This window comes from Notechis scutatus, chromosome 11, assembly GCF_049901735.1.
Source record: "Notechis scutatus isolate UNSWTSFEM ecotype Mainland chromosome 11, rNotScu1.2, whole genome shotgun sequence".
NCBI lineage: Eukaryota > Metazoa > Chordata > Lepidosauria > Squamata > Elapidae > Notechis > Notechis scutatus.
The window spans coordinates 3,633,165-3,648,214 of NC_142019.1; the positions used below are offsets into that span (position 1 = coordinate 3,633,165).

The window sequence follows — 15,050 nt, forward strand, 5'->3', positions numbered from 1 at the left end:
AAATGATTTTTATTTTATTTTTTGCTACCCCTTCTTCCTTCAGACTCAAATTCCATTTATCAGACTGTTGTTTAGGCTGCAGCTCTTTCTCCAGTTCCCCATGCTCATTCCTTGTTGGACACCAGAGCAAGAATGACATGTGGTGATTCTCCCAAGCTGAGATCCTTATTGTTTTCACACCTATAGACAGAATCTTGCCAGACTGAAGGCTCAAGAATCTAAATCTACAATATGCTGACCATCTCAAGGTTGACTCAGCCTTCCATCCTTCCGAGGTTGGCAAATTGAGGATCAAGATTGTTGGGGGCAGTATGCTGACTGTAAGCTGCTCAGAGATGTAAAGCGGTACATAAATGCTAGTGCTAGTTTGATACTCTGTAAGCTGTTAGGAAGGAGCTGTCTTCACCCCTTTCTCTGAAACATAGGCTGAGTTGCCTCTTACTGCTCTGGAATGCACCCCTTCCCTCCTGGGAATCCACTGCCTTACTACGTCCCATCACATTCCTACATGCGGTTGCATGGTATGGTTTGTGGTCTTTCACTTTTTATGTCCATTGTGCCTATGACACCAGGTGGCTCTTCATGGCCATTACCTCCATATTTTTGATTTCCCAACCCAAGGATATCTCTAAGTCTGCAAGATCCAATCTGGGTTGGTCACCAGCCCAGATATTTTTTCTTTTGAGGTGTCAGGCTTGTGCTGGAGCCCATTCTCAGGGAACTCCTCTGTAAAGAATTCTGTAAGAGTGCATGCTTTGGACTATTCTGTCTGTGGTATTCAGAGGAGGTATTCAGCAGATTCTGACCAGTTCTGGAGAACCGGTAGCAGAAATTTTGAGTAGTTCAGAGAACCAGCAAATACCAGCAGTGACTGGGCCCACCTCCATCTATTCTGTGCCTCCCACTGAATCCCAAATGATCGGCTGGGTCTTCTTTTGTTGCCCTGGACAGGAGAACGGAGCTAGAAAGTGAGGTGGGGAGGGAATGGAGATTTTACGGTATCCTTCACCTGCTACGCCCACCAAGCCACACCAACCAAGCCACGCCCACAGAACTGCTAGTAAAATTTTTTGAATCCCACCACTAGTGGTATTTATATGGTGCCTGGTGTGTGTGTGTTGCTTTTTAGCTGTTGAATGGGGTGTTGATGGTGGGCTATTACATTGTTGACTGGTTTCCTTGTCCTTGCCAAGCTTTTGCCTCCTAAATACTTTATAAGCTAGGGGTAAATCAGCACTCCTGTTAACTGACACGGGGCCTGTTTCCCAGGCTTCAATCATTATATTACGGTAGAGAGAAATCCCCTGAGGATGGGCTCCAGCATGACTCCAAAAACTCAGAAGACTAAACCTCTGGTCCCAGTGATCAACCCAGATTTGATCTTGTAACATTATCCCAGGACATGTAACATTTGCTAGACCTATACTTGAATACAGCTCATCAGTCTGGAACCCATATCATGTATCTGATATTAACACAATTGAAAAAGTCCAGAAATATTTCACAAGAAGAGTTCTCCACTCCTCTACTCATTGCAGAATACCTTATGCCACCAGACTTGAAACTTGAAAACTTGGAACTACGCCACCTCCGGTCCAATCTAAATATAGTATATTAAAATCATACATTGCAATGTCCTACCTGCAAATGAATACTTCAGCTTTAAGCATAACAATACAAGAGCACACAATAGATACAAACTCAAGGTTAACCGCACCAAACTTGACTGCAGAAAATATGACTTCAGCAACAGAGTTGTCAATGTTTGGAATACTCTACCTGACTCTGTGGTTTCTTCCCCAAACCCCAAAAACTTTAATCTTAGACTGTCTACTATTGACCTCACCCCTTCCTAAGAGGCCTGTGCATAAGCGCACCAATCGTGCATACCATCCCTGTCCTATTGTTTCTTTTATTTTTCTTATATGTATCTATCTCATGTATTCCTGTACCTGTATCTTGTAAACGACTGACAAATAAAATAAATAAAATAAATAAAATAAATAAAATAAATAAAATAAATAAAATAAATAAAATAAATAAAATAAATAAAATAAATAAAATAAATAAAATAAATAAAATAAATAAAAGTGTTAGGGATATACACCCTAGCAGAACCTGCACGGCAGTCAGGCAGGCAGGCAAATATGTGAGATAAACGTTTTTGTAGCTTACACTCAGTAAAACAGATACAATGTGCTAGTTAAATAGTTTATTCCAGTAAGATTTATAGCATAGTCAAACAGTCCATATATCATACACTAGTTCAGTCCGTCCGGGGATTAATCAGTTGCAAAGTCCAGTGTCTAGAAAGAGGTCAGTAAACTTACTAATATCAATCCAGTAATTTATCTCTTTGCAGTATGAGATAAGAAGAAGTAAAAACTCTTTTCTTCCTTCAGCAACAGCAGGGAAACACGCAGTTATCAAACCATCAATCCATCATCGTCAGCAAGCAAATCAGTAAGCCAGCAATCAATCAAGTTCTCTTGCTCCCTCTTATGGCGATTTTACAGCTGCACCCAAAATTACATGCTTTACAGTTAAAGTGACACACACTTAAACTCACTATCATAGTTTATATATATTATTTTACCCAAACTACGTTAGGTAACCTATGATATTCCTAACAAAAATAAATAAAATAAATAAAATAAATAAATATTTGCCTTTGTTCATACCTCTATACTCCACATTGTCCTAAGGCAATGATGGCAAATCTTTTTGGCACTGAGTGCCAAAAGGTTCATGCAAAAATGTTGCATGTGCATGCACTTATCAGGGCCACGCTTTGGAAAAGCTGAACTTCTGGGTTCTATTGTGCATGCGTGCCCAACAATCAGCTGGCTGGTGCCCATGTGCAGGCCAGTTTTTGGCACTGCCATGTGCGCAAAGGGATCACACTCCGGACGTGGAACTTCTGGGTTCTGGTGCACATGCGCACCCGACAATCAGCTAGCCGGCATGCATGTGCACACAGGTTTTTGACACTGGCACACATGCAAAGGACAGCTGATCATTGTGTGCACATGCGTGCCAGAAACCCAGAAGACAAAAAGGCAAAGTCACACATGCCAGACGACATGGCTTCATGTGCCACTTTGGGCACGTGTGCCATAGGTTCACCATCACGGTCCTAAGGCGTTAAATCTTCACTGCCGCTGGGGTGTGATGCTAATTCGCCTCCTTGTGGTGCACCCTGGATAGCACGGTAATGTGAACCAAACGACTAGCAACAATTGGCAGCCAGACTACATTGAAGAACTGGCAGTTAATGACAGTTGGCAGTCAAGACATCTTTGTAGAACTCCTGGCTCTCTAACTACATGGCAATGGATTAACGTAGTCAATGAATCAACATAGGGTGGACTGGATAGTAGCACTTAAGTCCATGTATTTGCCATACGCTAATTAAATAAACAATTTGCTGCCGCTTTTCAAAAATAGCACCCCTTCTTTCTGCACTACTTCTAAAGTATTTTGCCTGGAATGCCACAGATTCAAGATGAAAACAATAAAATCCATTGGGGGGTATATTGTACTTGAAGGAAGACTGTGTATGAATTTTTTTGACAAGCCGCTTATTTGCTTAACGCGATGGCTACATGATTCTCAGGGTCTTTGCTTTCTTAGGCGGCTTTAAATCTAAGAGGATGATATTTAATTATGTGTCTTGTGAAAAAACCCAAAATTTGCGAAGGAAAAAAAAAAGCAACTTATTTCTATACGCCTTAATTGAGCAATGGGCGAAGCAAACCCAGAGGCTCGAAGTTCATTACAGAAATGGAAAATGTAGTCTCTGGTTTCTTTTTACATGGTCCTGTGGGAAATGTAGAAAAGAACAACTTGTCTGAGAACTCATTGATTTCTCACATATTATCAGAAAAGGGGCATCTGGGTTTTCCTCCGGAGGGGGGGGGGAGTAAGGGGGAGGAAATCTTAGTGGAGGAAAAACTAGTCCATGAAGTCACCAAGAAGTCAATTCAATAGCATAGGTTTGATTTCCGTTGCCAGATGATAAATGAGTTATAATGGCACCAGAAGGTCAAACAAGAAGCAATGGATGGAAACTAATCAAGGAGAGAAGCAATTTGGAACTAAGGAGAAATTTCCTTATAGTGAGAATAATTAATTAGTGGAAGGACTTACCTTCAGAAGTTGTGGGAGCTCCATCACTGGAGGCTTTTAAGAAGAGACAGCCACTTGTCAGAAATGGTGTAGGATCCCCTCCTTGAGCAGGGGGTTGGACTAGAAGACCTCCCAAGTCCCTCCCAACTCTATTATTTTGTTATTCTGACCCACCTGGTACAGTATTAACTGTGGCTCTCCTTTGTCTGGTAGGGTAGAGTAATTGTTAAATATCCTAAGTAACTCATCAATGTTTTTGGATGGTATGGGTTTGTTGGAAGAAATGTCCCTCTGGGTTCAGTTCTAAGTGGGAAGAAAGACACTGGAAACATGGAAGCTGTTTGGAAAGATGGTTTAATGGTGGATAGGACATCACGGTTTGAGGTCCTGGGCAATTGAGCACATGGGTAAGTGAGAAAGAGAGATTTATACCCTCTCTTGGGCTTTGAACTTGCTTCCTGTTCCTGTGAAAAGTAATGTATTCTGATTGGTTGTCAGACTCCCATGGGGCCACACAGGGATAACTTTGTAGGTTGTCTCGAGTCCCAAGCTTGGTTGAATCTTGCTGGGTGATGCAATCTTCCCGGATGCCATGTGGTGAGATGGGTAGAGGGCTAATCCTATTATGTCCTGAGAGTGAAGATCATTTGTTTTATAGATAAGCTGGCCTAGTCTTTTGTCTTGTAGCTAGGATGGCCCAGTCTTTCTGGGGCTATTAACAAGGATGGGCACTGCTTTCCAAGAGCATGCATCTCCTTTTCACATCCAGGGAAGTATAATATTCTGCCTTTTTAATAGTTCCTAGAATATTTCATTTTTCTAGAAGGGTGGGTGCTAACTTTCTACAGGTTCTTATTTTTTTCCCCCTATTGGAAAGCTCCTGTTGAGGAACGAGTTGTAAATCTGCCTTTACTTTCAAGTGGAAAAATTATCTGAAACCCCAAATCGAAATAGGGGGTAGGCAGCCTGCAATGCAAATTCCTATTTCCCTAATTCTTGGAACCCTTTCTCACCCCATTGCTGGAAATCAGTGAAAGTTTCCTGCATTAAAAGAAACTGCAGTGGACTTCCGGTTGCAAGGCTTCGGCGGCGGCAGGAATCCGCTTCTCTGCGGGTCCTTGCTGCGCTCGCCGCTGAGGTACCCCCGATCCAACTGGATTTGGGGGTTGTCGCTGCCCCGAAGAGGCAGCGGAAGACAGAGGAGATCCGGGCAGGGGTCTGGGGATATCGCACCCTCCTTCCCCAGCCGGCTAGACTCCTTTTTCCTGAGGCGGTGGAGCGGCTGTCAGAAATGGCAGCCATAAAGGAATCTTCAACTGGATAAGACTGTGCAGGAGGAAGTTTTTTAGAAGGAGAAGTTTTCTTGGCTGAACCGGGACATTAAGTTACTTTTAAAACACCCTGGAAACCTGACTTGTGGATTGATACATTTGTTTCCAAAAGATTGTTACAGCGGCGAAAGTGCTGAAGGAAAGTTCACTCCCCTTCCTTACGGAGAAAGCAAATGAGCACAGAAAAACCTGCTTCTTTAAGGTAAAAACAAGCTCTTTGTTATAAGTGGGAAGGAGAGGACTAAAAAAAATCTTTAAAAACTGACTGGAGGAGACGCTTTGAAGATTATAAGACCAACAACTAATTGCAATACGGCTTTAAAATATATTTGGGATTTTGCCCCAGGAGGAAAAGTTGCAAAGAGAAGAAGAGGAAATAATCTCTGGCTGTTTGGATTGTTTGATAACTTTGACATTTGCAAATTACTTTAAGACTAAAAACATCTGGGTTGTTTTTAAAAATTTACAATGGCACCATCTGTGGATCAACTAAAAATGGAATATGAAAAATTAAGAGAACAAAGTGGCAAGAATTCATTGGGAGCTGTCTTCCACTTTTTAGAAATGGCGGTTTCTATGTACCAGCAAATACTTGACGAAGAAGGAGAAGAAGAAGAAGAAAAGGAAGCCATTTTTAATGGACAAAAAAGTTTGATTAAGAAAGAAAATAGGAAGAGAGGAAGGAAAAATGAGAATTTAAGATTCAATAAAACAACCAAGAAAAAGAAAAATAAGGTGAAAAAAAGGTACAATGTTAGAAAGCAATTGAAAAGAGAATTACAACAGAGAGGGGAAGCTAAAAAGGTGGAGGTTAGAAGGGGGGGGCAAAAGGATCAGACTGGAGAAGAAAGGGAGGGAAAAAGGGGGAAAAAGCCACGGTCTGAAACAAGATATCTTTTTTATAGATAAAGGATAAAGAATAGTGTATGATTTAAGAAAGATTCTGCAAGAGTACATAAGATAGTATTGTAGTATTTGCATTTGAAATAGTCTATTGGAATACTATAAGATTTAACAAAATATTAAAATATTAAAATGTTTTATAATGATAGATTTCAATATTTAATAAAATATTAAAGAGAATGTGTAAAATGATTAATGCTTAGTTATACTATTAAATAGAATTAGAATTAGAATGGAAATTATATACTTAACTATATTATAAGTTTATTATTCTTTTTTTTTTTTCCAAAATGCAACATGTAGAATGTACTAAGCAGAATCAGGATAGAAATTATGTATTATTTTAAGTGTTACTTTAGGGAAAGGCGTCATACCTTAAAAGTGATTACAGGGGAAATTCTTTGCTAAAGAGAAGAGATAAATAGATGATTGGAAAAGAACGGACAAAAGATACAAACATAATGATTTTGAAATAAGATGAAATAAATTATAATTAAGAGAGTGAAAAGAAGGGAGAAGTCATATAGAAAATATAGAATGGTTAATAAGATATGAATGGTATATAAGGTGAGCATGAACTTGACTTAGGTCTGTAAAAAAAGATGTAACCCGGGGCTAAGCCACTTTTCAAAAGAAGTTTTATGTTTTATGTTTTGTGTTTTGGTTAGCTATGTTTTGATTGTGAATTAATAAAACCTTGGAGGAATAAAACTAAAGGGAGAGAAATTTGGAAAAGAAGGTTTAAGAAGGTTTTATCTTTTTATGTCTTGTTTTATGTTCTGTATTTTGTGTGTTTATGCTTGATGGAGAATTAATAAAACCTTGATAGAAAGAAATATAATTGAATAAAAGTGAAGGGAGAAACAATGAGAAATTTGGAAAAGATATATATGTGTTTAAATGGAAATGTGATAATGTGGAACTATGCTTTAAAAAATAATGCTTTATTTGCCTTGTTAAAACTTATAAGTAATTTTTGAGAAAGGAGGTTTTATAATTTGATGTTTTATGTTTTGTTTGTTTTTAAGATCAATAAAAATTTGTTTAAAAAAAAAAAGAAACTGCAGTGTAATCCTAAAAATAGGCATAACAGATTTTTTTTTAAAGAAAACAGAAATTAACACTTTTTCCCGCCCTACGTCAGGCCAAATGGAAAATGTAGCTTCTGCCAATGTGTGTGATGATACAACTCCTCCTACTTTATGACTTTGCCCCGCCCCCTTGCACCCACCCTATGTCAAGGGCGGTTCTTGCCCACCAAAATAATTGTTTTGTGAGATAGTGCAGCAATAATGTGATATGTATATACAACAGCAGCCTGGCAAGAACTTAAGATCTGACACTTCATCTGACATGCATACACAGCTTTCTGAGCTCTGCTGTTAATTAATGGATTGCCTTCCTAATTAATAAAAGAATGTATCTGGTCTAAGGAAAGCTACACTTCATTCTTGAGAAGTTTCTTCAAAGTCCTGTTAATTGTCATCCGTGTCCTTGGGGAACCTCAAATGTTAAGGCTGCTTTAAAATAAAACAGCTCTCTCTCTTTTCTTTTCCCCCCCTCCGAGAATGCAAATCGTGTAAAGGAGATATGAGAAAAGAATGTGAAAAGCTTTGTTTGGAATAGGTGGTGCATTCTAAAAAAAAACCTCCTTGTTAATCAGAGCAATTACTAGAGGCAACAGCAATAGAGAAGGTGGTTCTGGGGCTGGCCCTCTGTGATGCATCTGTCAAAATTATTTAGCAGGTTCCACTTCACACAAAGTGACACCTTTCTTGGGAATTGAACAATAATGAGCAGTCAGTTGGCAGCAGATTAACGTGTTCGACTGTAGGGGACAATAGCAGAAGCCAGCATTCCAACCCTGAAAATGTTTCTGTCTTTGTGCACTTAATGCCCGTGGACAAATGTTTTTAGTTGCAAAAACTGACAACCTGAGATTTCCCTTCCCAACCAAAGAGCTTGGGTGAGTATCGCTCTTGAATTCCCTTACTCCCCAGCTTTGTCTCATTTTTCATTCTTGGATAGTCTCCATGATATCCCAGATCGTCCCCCATTAAGATGTTGGTGAGAGTTTAAGGGCAGATTGTTTTGTGTAGCTTTCAGGATGTTTCATGTTTGACTTCCGGCAGAATAACAGTTGGAAGGGACCTTGGAGGGCTTCTAGTCCAAGCCATTGCCCAAGCAGGAAACCTTATACTATTTCAAACAAATAGTGGTCCAATCTCTTCTTAAAAAGTCCAGTGTTGAACCACCTACAACTTCTGGAGTCAAGTCATTCCACTGATTGTTTCAACTGTCAGGAAAATTCTCCTTGGTTCTAGGTTGGATCTCTCCTTGATTAGTTTCTATCCATTGCTCCTTGTTCTGCTTTCAGATGCTTTGGAGAATAGCCTGTTCCCTTCTTCTTTGTAGCAGCCCTTTAGATACTGGAGCATTGCTATCATGTCAACCCTAGCCCTAGACATACTCAATTTCTAGAAGTGGTTCAGAAAAACCTCCTTCCTAGAAGTCAGCATCAAAGAATGATCAACATGTCTTGCTTTATGAGAGTCTTGGGACAATGGTTAGAAGACACAAAATTACTTGTGTTGCTCACTCACTTCTCCCATTCCCTCTGATAAGTATACCTATAATTTTCTTCCTTCCTTCCCTTCCTCCTTTCCTTCCTTCTTTCCTTCCTTCCCTAGAAGCATAATCATTGTTCCTTCCTTCCTTCCTTCCTTCCTTCCTTCCTTCCTTCCTTCCTTCCTTCCTTCCTTCCTTCCTTCCTTCCTTCCTTCCTTCCTTCCTTCCTTCCTTCCTTCCTTCCTTCCTTCCCAGCCAAGCCTCTTCCTCTGCCATTTTGCAATTAACAGCAGGAAAAATAGAAAATCTGAAAATTGCTTCTTGTGCTTTCTTGTTCTTCCCTATTGTCCAGTTGATTAGCTGATAAGATAATTATCTGGGAAGAAGCAGATTAAAATGTATAATGCATGCTGAACCTTCAGTGGAATGCTTAGATGCAGGATTTAATAGACTTGCAGGGAATCTCATTCAGAAAGCAATGCATATTATTAAGTGGTAGGCAGAAAAATGCCATGCATACCAGGTCCCCATTGAAGCTGATGAAAGAGAATTTGCTTTTGATTTATTTTTCCATGGAAGAACTTCAATGAAACTCTCATAAGCAGATGAATGTTATAGCAGGCATTTAGGGATAAGACAACCTAGGAAAATTATTTTTTCTAGCCGTCTAAAGCTGCCAGGCCTGTGCTGCTTCTATTAAATCCCAAAGGATTTAAGATATCGTTTCCTTCTATGGGACTTGTTAAATCGGGATGAATGAAAAGCCAAGGAGGCTTCAATTTGATGGTAAGAGAAGTGGCAAGAAGCAGAGGTGGTATTCAGCAGGTTCTGACCAGTTCTGGAGAACCATTAGTGGAAATTTTGAGTAGTTTGGAGAACCGGCAAATACCACCTGTGACTAGCCCCATCCCCATCTATTCCCTGCCTCCTGAGTCCCAGCTGATCGTCTGGGTCTTCTTTTGTTGCCCTGCATAGGAGAACGGAGCTGGAAAGCAGGTTAGTGGGGTGGGGAGGGAATGGGATTTTGGAGTATCCTTCCCCTGCCATGCCCACCAAGCCATGCCCACAGAACTGGTAGTAAAAAAATTTGAATCCCATCACTGGCAAGAAGCAATAATCACAACAGTAGTAGCCCTATCCACCTTGTCCAATATTTAAGGAAACTCAAAGATGCCCTCAAGAGAATTGAGAAGACATTCTTAAGCCCCTGAAGAATTAGGTAGAAAAACAGGCACTTCTGTTGCTGAAAAGGCACAATATTAGTATTCACTGGTTTACTTCAATATGTCGTGTGGCAGCTCTGCTATATTTCGGGGACATCTGGCTCATTGTGTCCTTGAAGAACTGCCAAGATTTGTTTTATTCTGCAGCCCAGCTCTGGGTTTGGGGCATTCCTCAATGTCTTCTACTCTAATCACCTGGGCAGTAGTAGGAAGATGGGTAAGAATCAGCCAGGAATAGAGATTGGATCCACAATCATCAAGGACCTGGGCTACAGTTGGCTTTGGCTGTGTTCTCAAAACAAGGACTCCCAGGAGTAAGTTACATTTATCTTATGGTTTATGCATTCATGGAAATCCAGAAGTTACCCACCTAAGCTGAGTTTGTATAATACCTGATCTTAGGCTATATAAGTAACACCAGCGGTCTGACCCAAGAGCTGAATTCGCACATTGTACTAACCATACTTAGCTAGTACATTGTGTGAACTCATCCAATTCAGGCTGTCACGAAATCATAAATAAAGAAAACCTGGTTTAACATCAACATGTAATATCTTTAAGATAAGACCACCCTAATATTTCCTTTCCTGTTTCTTGTATTCAACCTCTAGAACAGGGATCTCCAAACTTAGCATTATTAAGACTTGTGGATTTCAGCTCCCAGAATTCCTCAGGCAGTTCAACAAGTCCACAAGTGTTAAAATTGCTAAATTTGGAGACCCCTGCTCTAGAAGAATGGCCCAAAATATCTGTAGGAAGGCACTATTCAGGTGAGAAAGTCCTATTCTCTTAATCCCACTGGCTAATATTTCAGGAAGGATTTTTGGCAGGGGAAGGGCAGGCTTCATTAATCTGGGCACCTGCAGATGTGTGATCTTGGACTTCCAGTCTGTTCAGCAATGGTCATGTTTACTGGAAAATTCTAGAAATCCATACGTCTGGAGGATAAAACCATTGGGGATAACTGAAGCCATCTTGCTCAACGAATTTCTACAATAGTAGCTACATGGTGGCTACACAATATTTCTTTTTTCTCCTTAAAAACCCCTTTGTATTCTTGCTGGTGGTTCACTCACCATCTGGATCATGTATTTCTCATGAGTTTCCATCAAAAGAAACTCTGCCCAAATCACACCAATTGTTTAGGAAAGATAAATAGGTAATCCACACATGTGCTATGTGCATAATCTAGACATGTAAACTCTTGGTGCTGTAAAGGCAGAAGAAATTGGTGGTAATAGCATCCTCAACACAGTTACAGAGTTGAGATAACAAAGATATTGGCAGAAGTTCACCACAGAACCTCCCCATCATGAATAGGTGTCCAGAAATTCCATGAAAAGCTGTCATGCCCCTGGTGGAGACTGACTCTGAGGGAGAGAAGGAACAGCCGACAGGGAGTGGAGGTGTGGCTCTGGAAGTTGTGGAGGAGGCTGGGGAAGGGCAGAGGCCGGCTGGGCAGTCAGAGGAAGAACCAGGCCCATCCCCTCTTCATTCTAGGGGCACGCAGAGAGGAAAGGAGGAAACAACTTGGCTTATGAGAGAGGAAGCGGCCATGATCCCTCTCATTAGTTGCAGCTGGGGAGAACAGTATATAAGAGGGACGGTTACAACACAGTGTTGCCAGAAGCAAAGCGTGTTTTATTTTGGGCTGAGGTTATCTTGGTTGGTGTCCTTGCAACAGACTGTGCCTTGTTATCTCCTTGAATTTGGTATTTACTTATCCTGGTCCATTGTAGAAATTCCTTCATTGTAGTTTGTTTTAGTTTTTTATTTCATCTCTATCTGCTCATTAAGTTTGGTCTGTATTGCTTTCTTTTGAAGACTATTTTTGAGTAAGTTTTATCTCCAACTGAGAATTATTGAATAGTGTGGCCAAGTTGGAAGCATTAAAGGACATTTATTTACATTTTGGATTTTGTTACGTTTGTGTTACACTCCGGGTCATCACAAAAGCAATGGTCAGTCACTCATCAAAGTTCTTGCTTGGAGTTTTCAAATCCTTCAAAGAGGATTTCATCCACTTTCATATCCGTTTCAGACACAGGGACCATACCGCATACTTGTTCTTGGAAAGCTAAGGCAATTGTGTACGGTTTTCCTTTTGGATGCTGCAGGCATCGTTGGAGGTAGGTATCATAATACCCTTTTCCTCTTCCCAGCCTGTTCCCCATTTTGTCAAAACCAAGTCCCGGCATCAGGATGAGATCCAGACCATCTGTGGAAGAGAAAGGAAATATCTCGGGTAAAATGACATCAAACTAACTTTTCATTTCTCAATTTTGTTTTCTTCCTGATCTGTCCAAGAATTGTGATGTGTGTGTGTTTTTTCCCCAGTTTTGATTTTAAAAAGCTGGTTAAGTTGGATGTTCACACCAATGCAACCTGTCAAAGACAAGGAGCTGTGCTTGATAATGTGGGGAGATGTAAAAGTTGCAGTGGTAGGGAGGAATGTGAATAAGATTGGGATTTGGACAGTTTCTTTTGGTCTGGGAGGAGGCAGAGGGAGAGTGGGGAGAGATATGGGAGAGTGACAGAGAGAAAGAGAGAGACAGAGCGGGGAGACGGAGACAGAGAGAGACAGACAGGCAGAGAGAGGCAGAGAAAGAGAATGAGAGTGTGTTGTTTCAGGCTGTCAACTCTACACAGTTGTTAGCCTCACTCTACTGACCTTCACCTTAGCCTAAATCATCCAGGAATCTTCTTGATGAGGAAAAGACAAATAAATTAGGCACATCATTGTTCCATCTCTAAAAGTATTTTAGAATGCTGGATATCACAATTTGAGCCAGTCATTCTCTCTCACAAAGTTACAGGGGCATGATGGAAATGTGTGCATATGAGTCTGTGTGTTTGTTTGTGCCTTTGAGTTAGCGTAGACTCCCTGGACTAATCTTCATCAGTAGTTTGCCATTGCCTCCTCCCTAGGGCTGAGACAAAGTGACTGGCCCAAGGTCACTCAGGTGACTTTGTACTTAAAGCAGGACTAGAACTCACAGCCTCCTGTTTCTAGCCCGGGGCCTTAACTTACTGCACCAAACGGAATCTCATGTGCGTAGTAACTATTTCTCTATCCTTATCATTTAAAAGTATTTAACACATTTGTTATCACCATAATCATTCCAATTTCCTGGAGCAGCACACACCTATGTATTAAACAGCTCCCTCAAGAATAGAAAGTAAAATTAACATGGGGCCTTATGAAAAGCAGAAAGCATAATAAGATTTTTTTGGGGGGGGGAGAATACTCAGGATATTGAGAGCACTTTGCTAAAAAGCCTCTGTACACACAGTAAGATTGAGCAGGCATTAGAAAAACTCCAAAGCAATTTTCTCTGGGAAGATCTTCTACAAAAGAAATGGAAGCTGTGAAAAGCCCCGTTTCTTTCTGATGCTTACTTTTAGTGTATTAAAACTCACATACCAAAGATTATTAAGGCAACTGGCTAAATATATGCAGGCATATTTGTATACGAGGCATGCTGATAACTGCAATAAACAAACAGCAACAGATTTCTTTTTTAAAAAAAGAAAAAGGCACATAAACAACTAAACACCCCTGGCAGACTTGCATATAGTAACAGCTAAATATCATCATAAAACTATTTTTTTTCACATTTTGCTCTAATTTTTTTTGTCTTTTGATTTTTGTACTCCATTGCACAAAGAAGATGTTCCTCTTGTTTTCACTTTTTTTTAATTCCTCTAAATAAATTTCTCATCTCTAAGGGGTTTTTTTTTAAAGGGGAGAAGTTGGCTAAGTAAGGATAGCTGCAACAGCAAACCATTTATCTCCACCTCCATGTTTTTTTCACAGTAATAATTCTGCCATTGATCTATTGCATGTTCCATAAGATAAAATCTCGGTTTGTGCACTTTAATATATATTTGCTTTTTCCTGGGGGCAGAGAGAGGCGGTTGGCAAAGAGAAAGGAAACAACTACAATTATTGAAGCATTTGTTTGGATGTCAGATAAAAATGGAATAAAGATTTAATTGCAGATAAGACCCCTGGTTGAGAAACATCAAGCTCTCAGCATGGACCTGTCAGTATTATCAAGAGCCTTCTGGATGGAACCCTGAAATTGCAATTTAAACTGGTGAATATTTTTTTCCAGCTCATAGAAGTGGTTTCTTCTCCCCACTTTCACACTTGAAAGTAGATAGCTTGTTAAAAGATTGTTTTTGTATGTAGTTAGTTATGAGGAGGCCAGAGAACATACTGTATGTAAAAGTTTATCTCCCAATAACCTGCAGATTCTTTGGTTTCTACTTCCTTCCATGTAATACCAATGGGAAAAAAATTAAGGGTGATGCCTTCAGTGGAAGAGGAATTTTAGGCAGCCAAGGAAAGGTCAGTGTAGGAAATGATGAGGTTAAGCCCGACCGAGGGGTCAAACATGTCATAAGTCTCGAGTCCCTTTGAGCCCAAGAGATCTAAGTCCAACCCACCTTGAATTTGGTTGACTCTTATCTACCATCAATTTGCTTTGATTGTTAGTAGTTCAGATTCTTGTAGAGAGTATTAGTACACAATAAACCTATATTCACTGGGTGGCACAGTGGTTAGAATGCAGTATTGCAGGCAAATTCTGCCGACTGCGAGGAGTTTGATTCTGACCGTCTCCATGCAGACTCAGCCTTCCATCCTTCCATGATCAGTAAAATGAAGACCTAGATTGTTGGGGGCAATATGCTGACAATGTAAACCATTCAGAGAGTGCTGTAAAGCACTATGGAGCAGCATATAATTGCTATTGCCATTGCTCTTCATTTGAACTGCCTGGACTCCTGATTCCCAACAGTTATAGTAAACATTGCCACTAGATCAAGCCCCCTCCAGCATTTTCAATAAGGAAGGTCAACTCGCCCACCCAAGTGGAAATTTCAAAGAAAT

At 40.2% G+C, this 15,050-nt stretch overlaps 1 protein-coding gene across 2 annotated transcripts in view; it reads right to left on the reverse strand.

Moving 5' to 3' along the window:
• Positions 1–15,050, reverse strand: part of MTHFS (methenyltetrahydrofolate synthetase) — a 72,713-nt gene that overhangs the window by 33,511 nt on the left and 24,152 nt on the right. Inside the window, exon 3 of one of the 2 annotated variants that reach the window (XM_026677038.2) lies at positions 12,034–12,371. The exons of the other annotated variant lie outside the window; for it this stretch is intronic. Within the exon in view, the coding sequence (XP_026532823.2) occupies positions 12,127–12,371 (245 nt within the window). The 3' untranslated portion in view covers positions 12,034–12,126. Of the gene's footprint in view, positions 1–12,033; positions 12,372–15,050 lie in introns of those variants that run through there. 2 annotated transcript variants of the gene reach the window in all.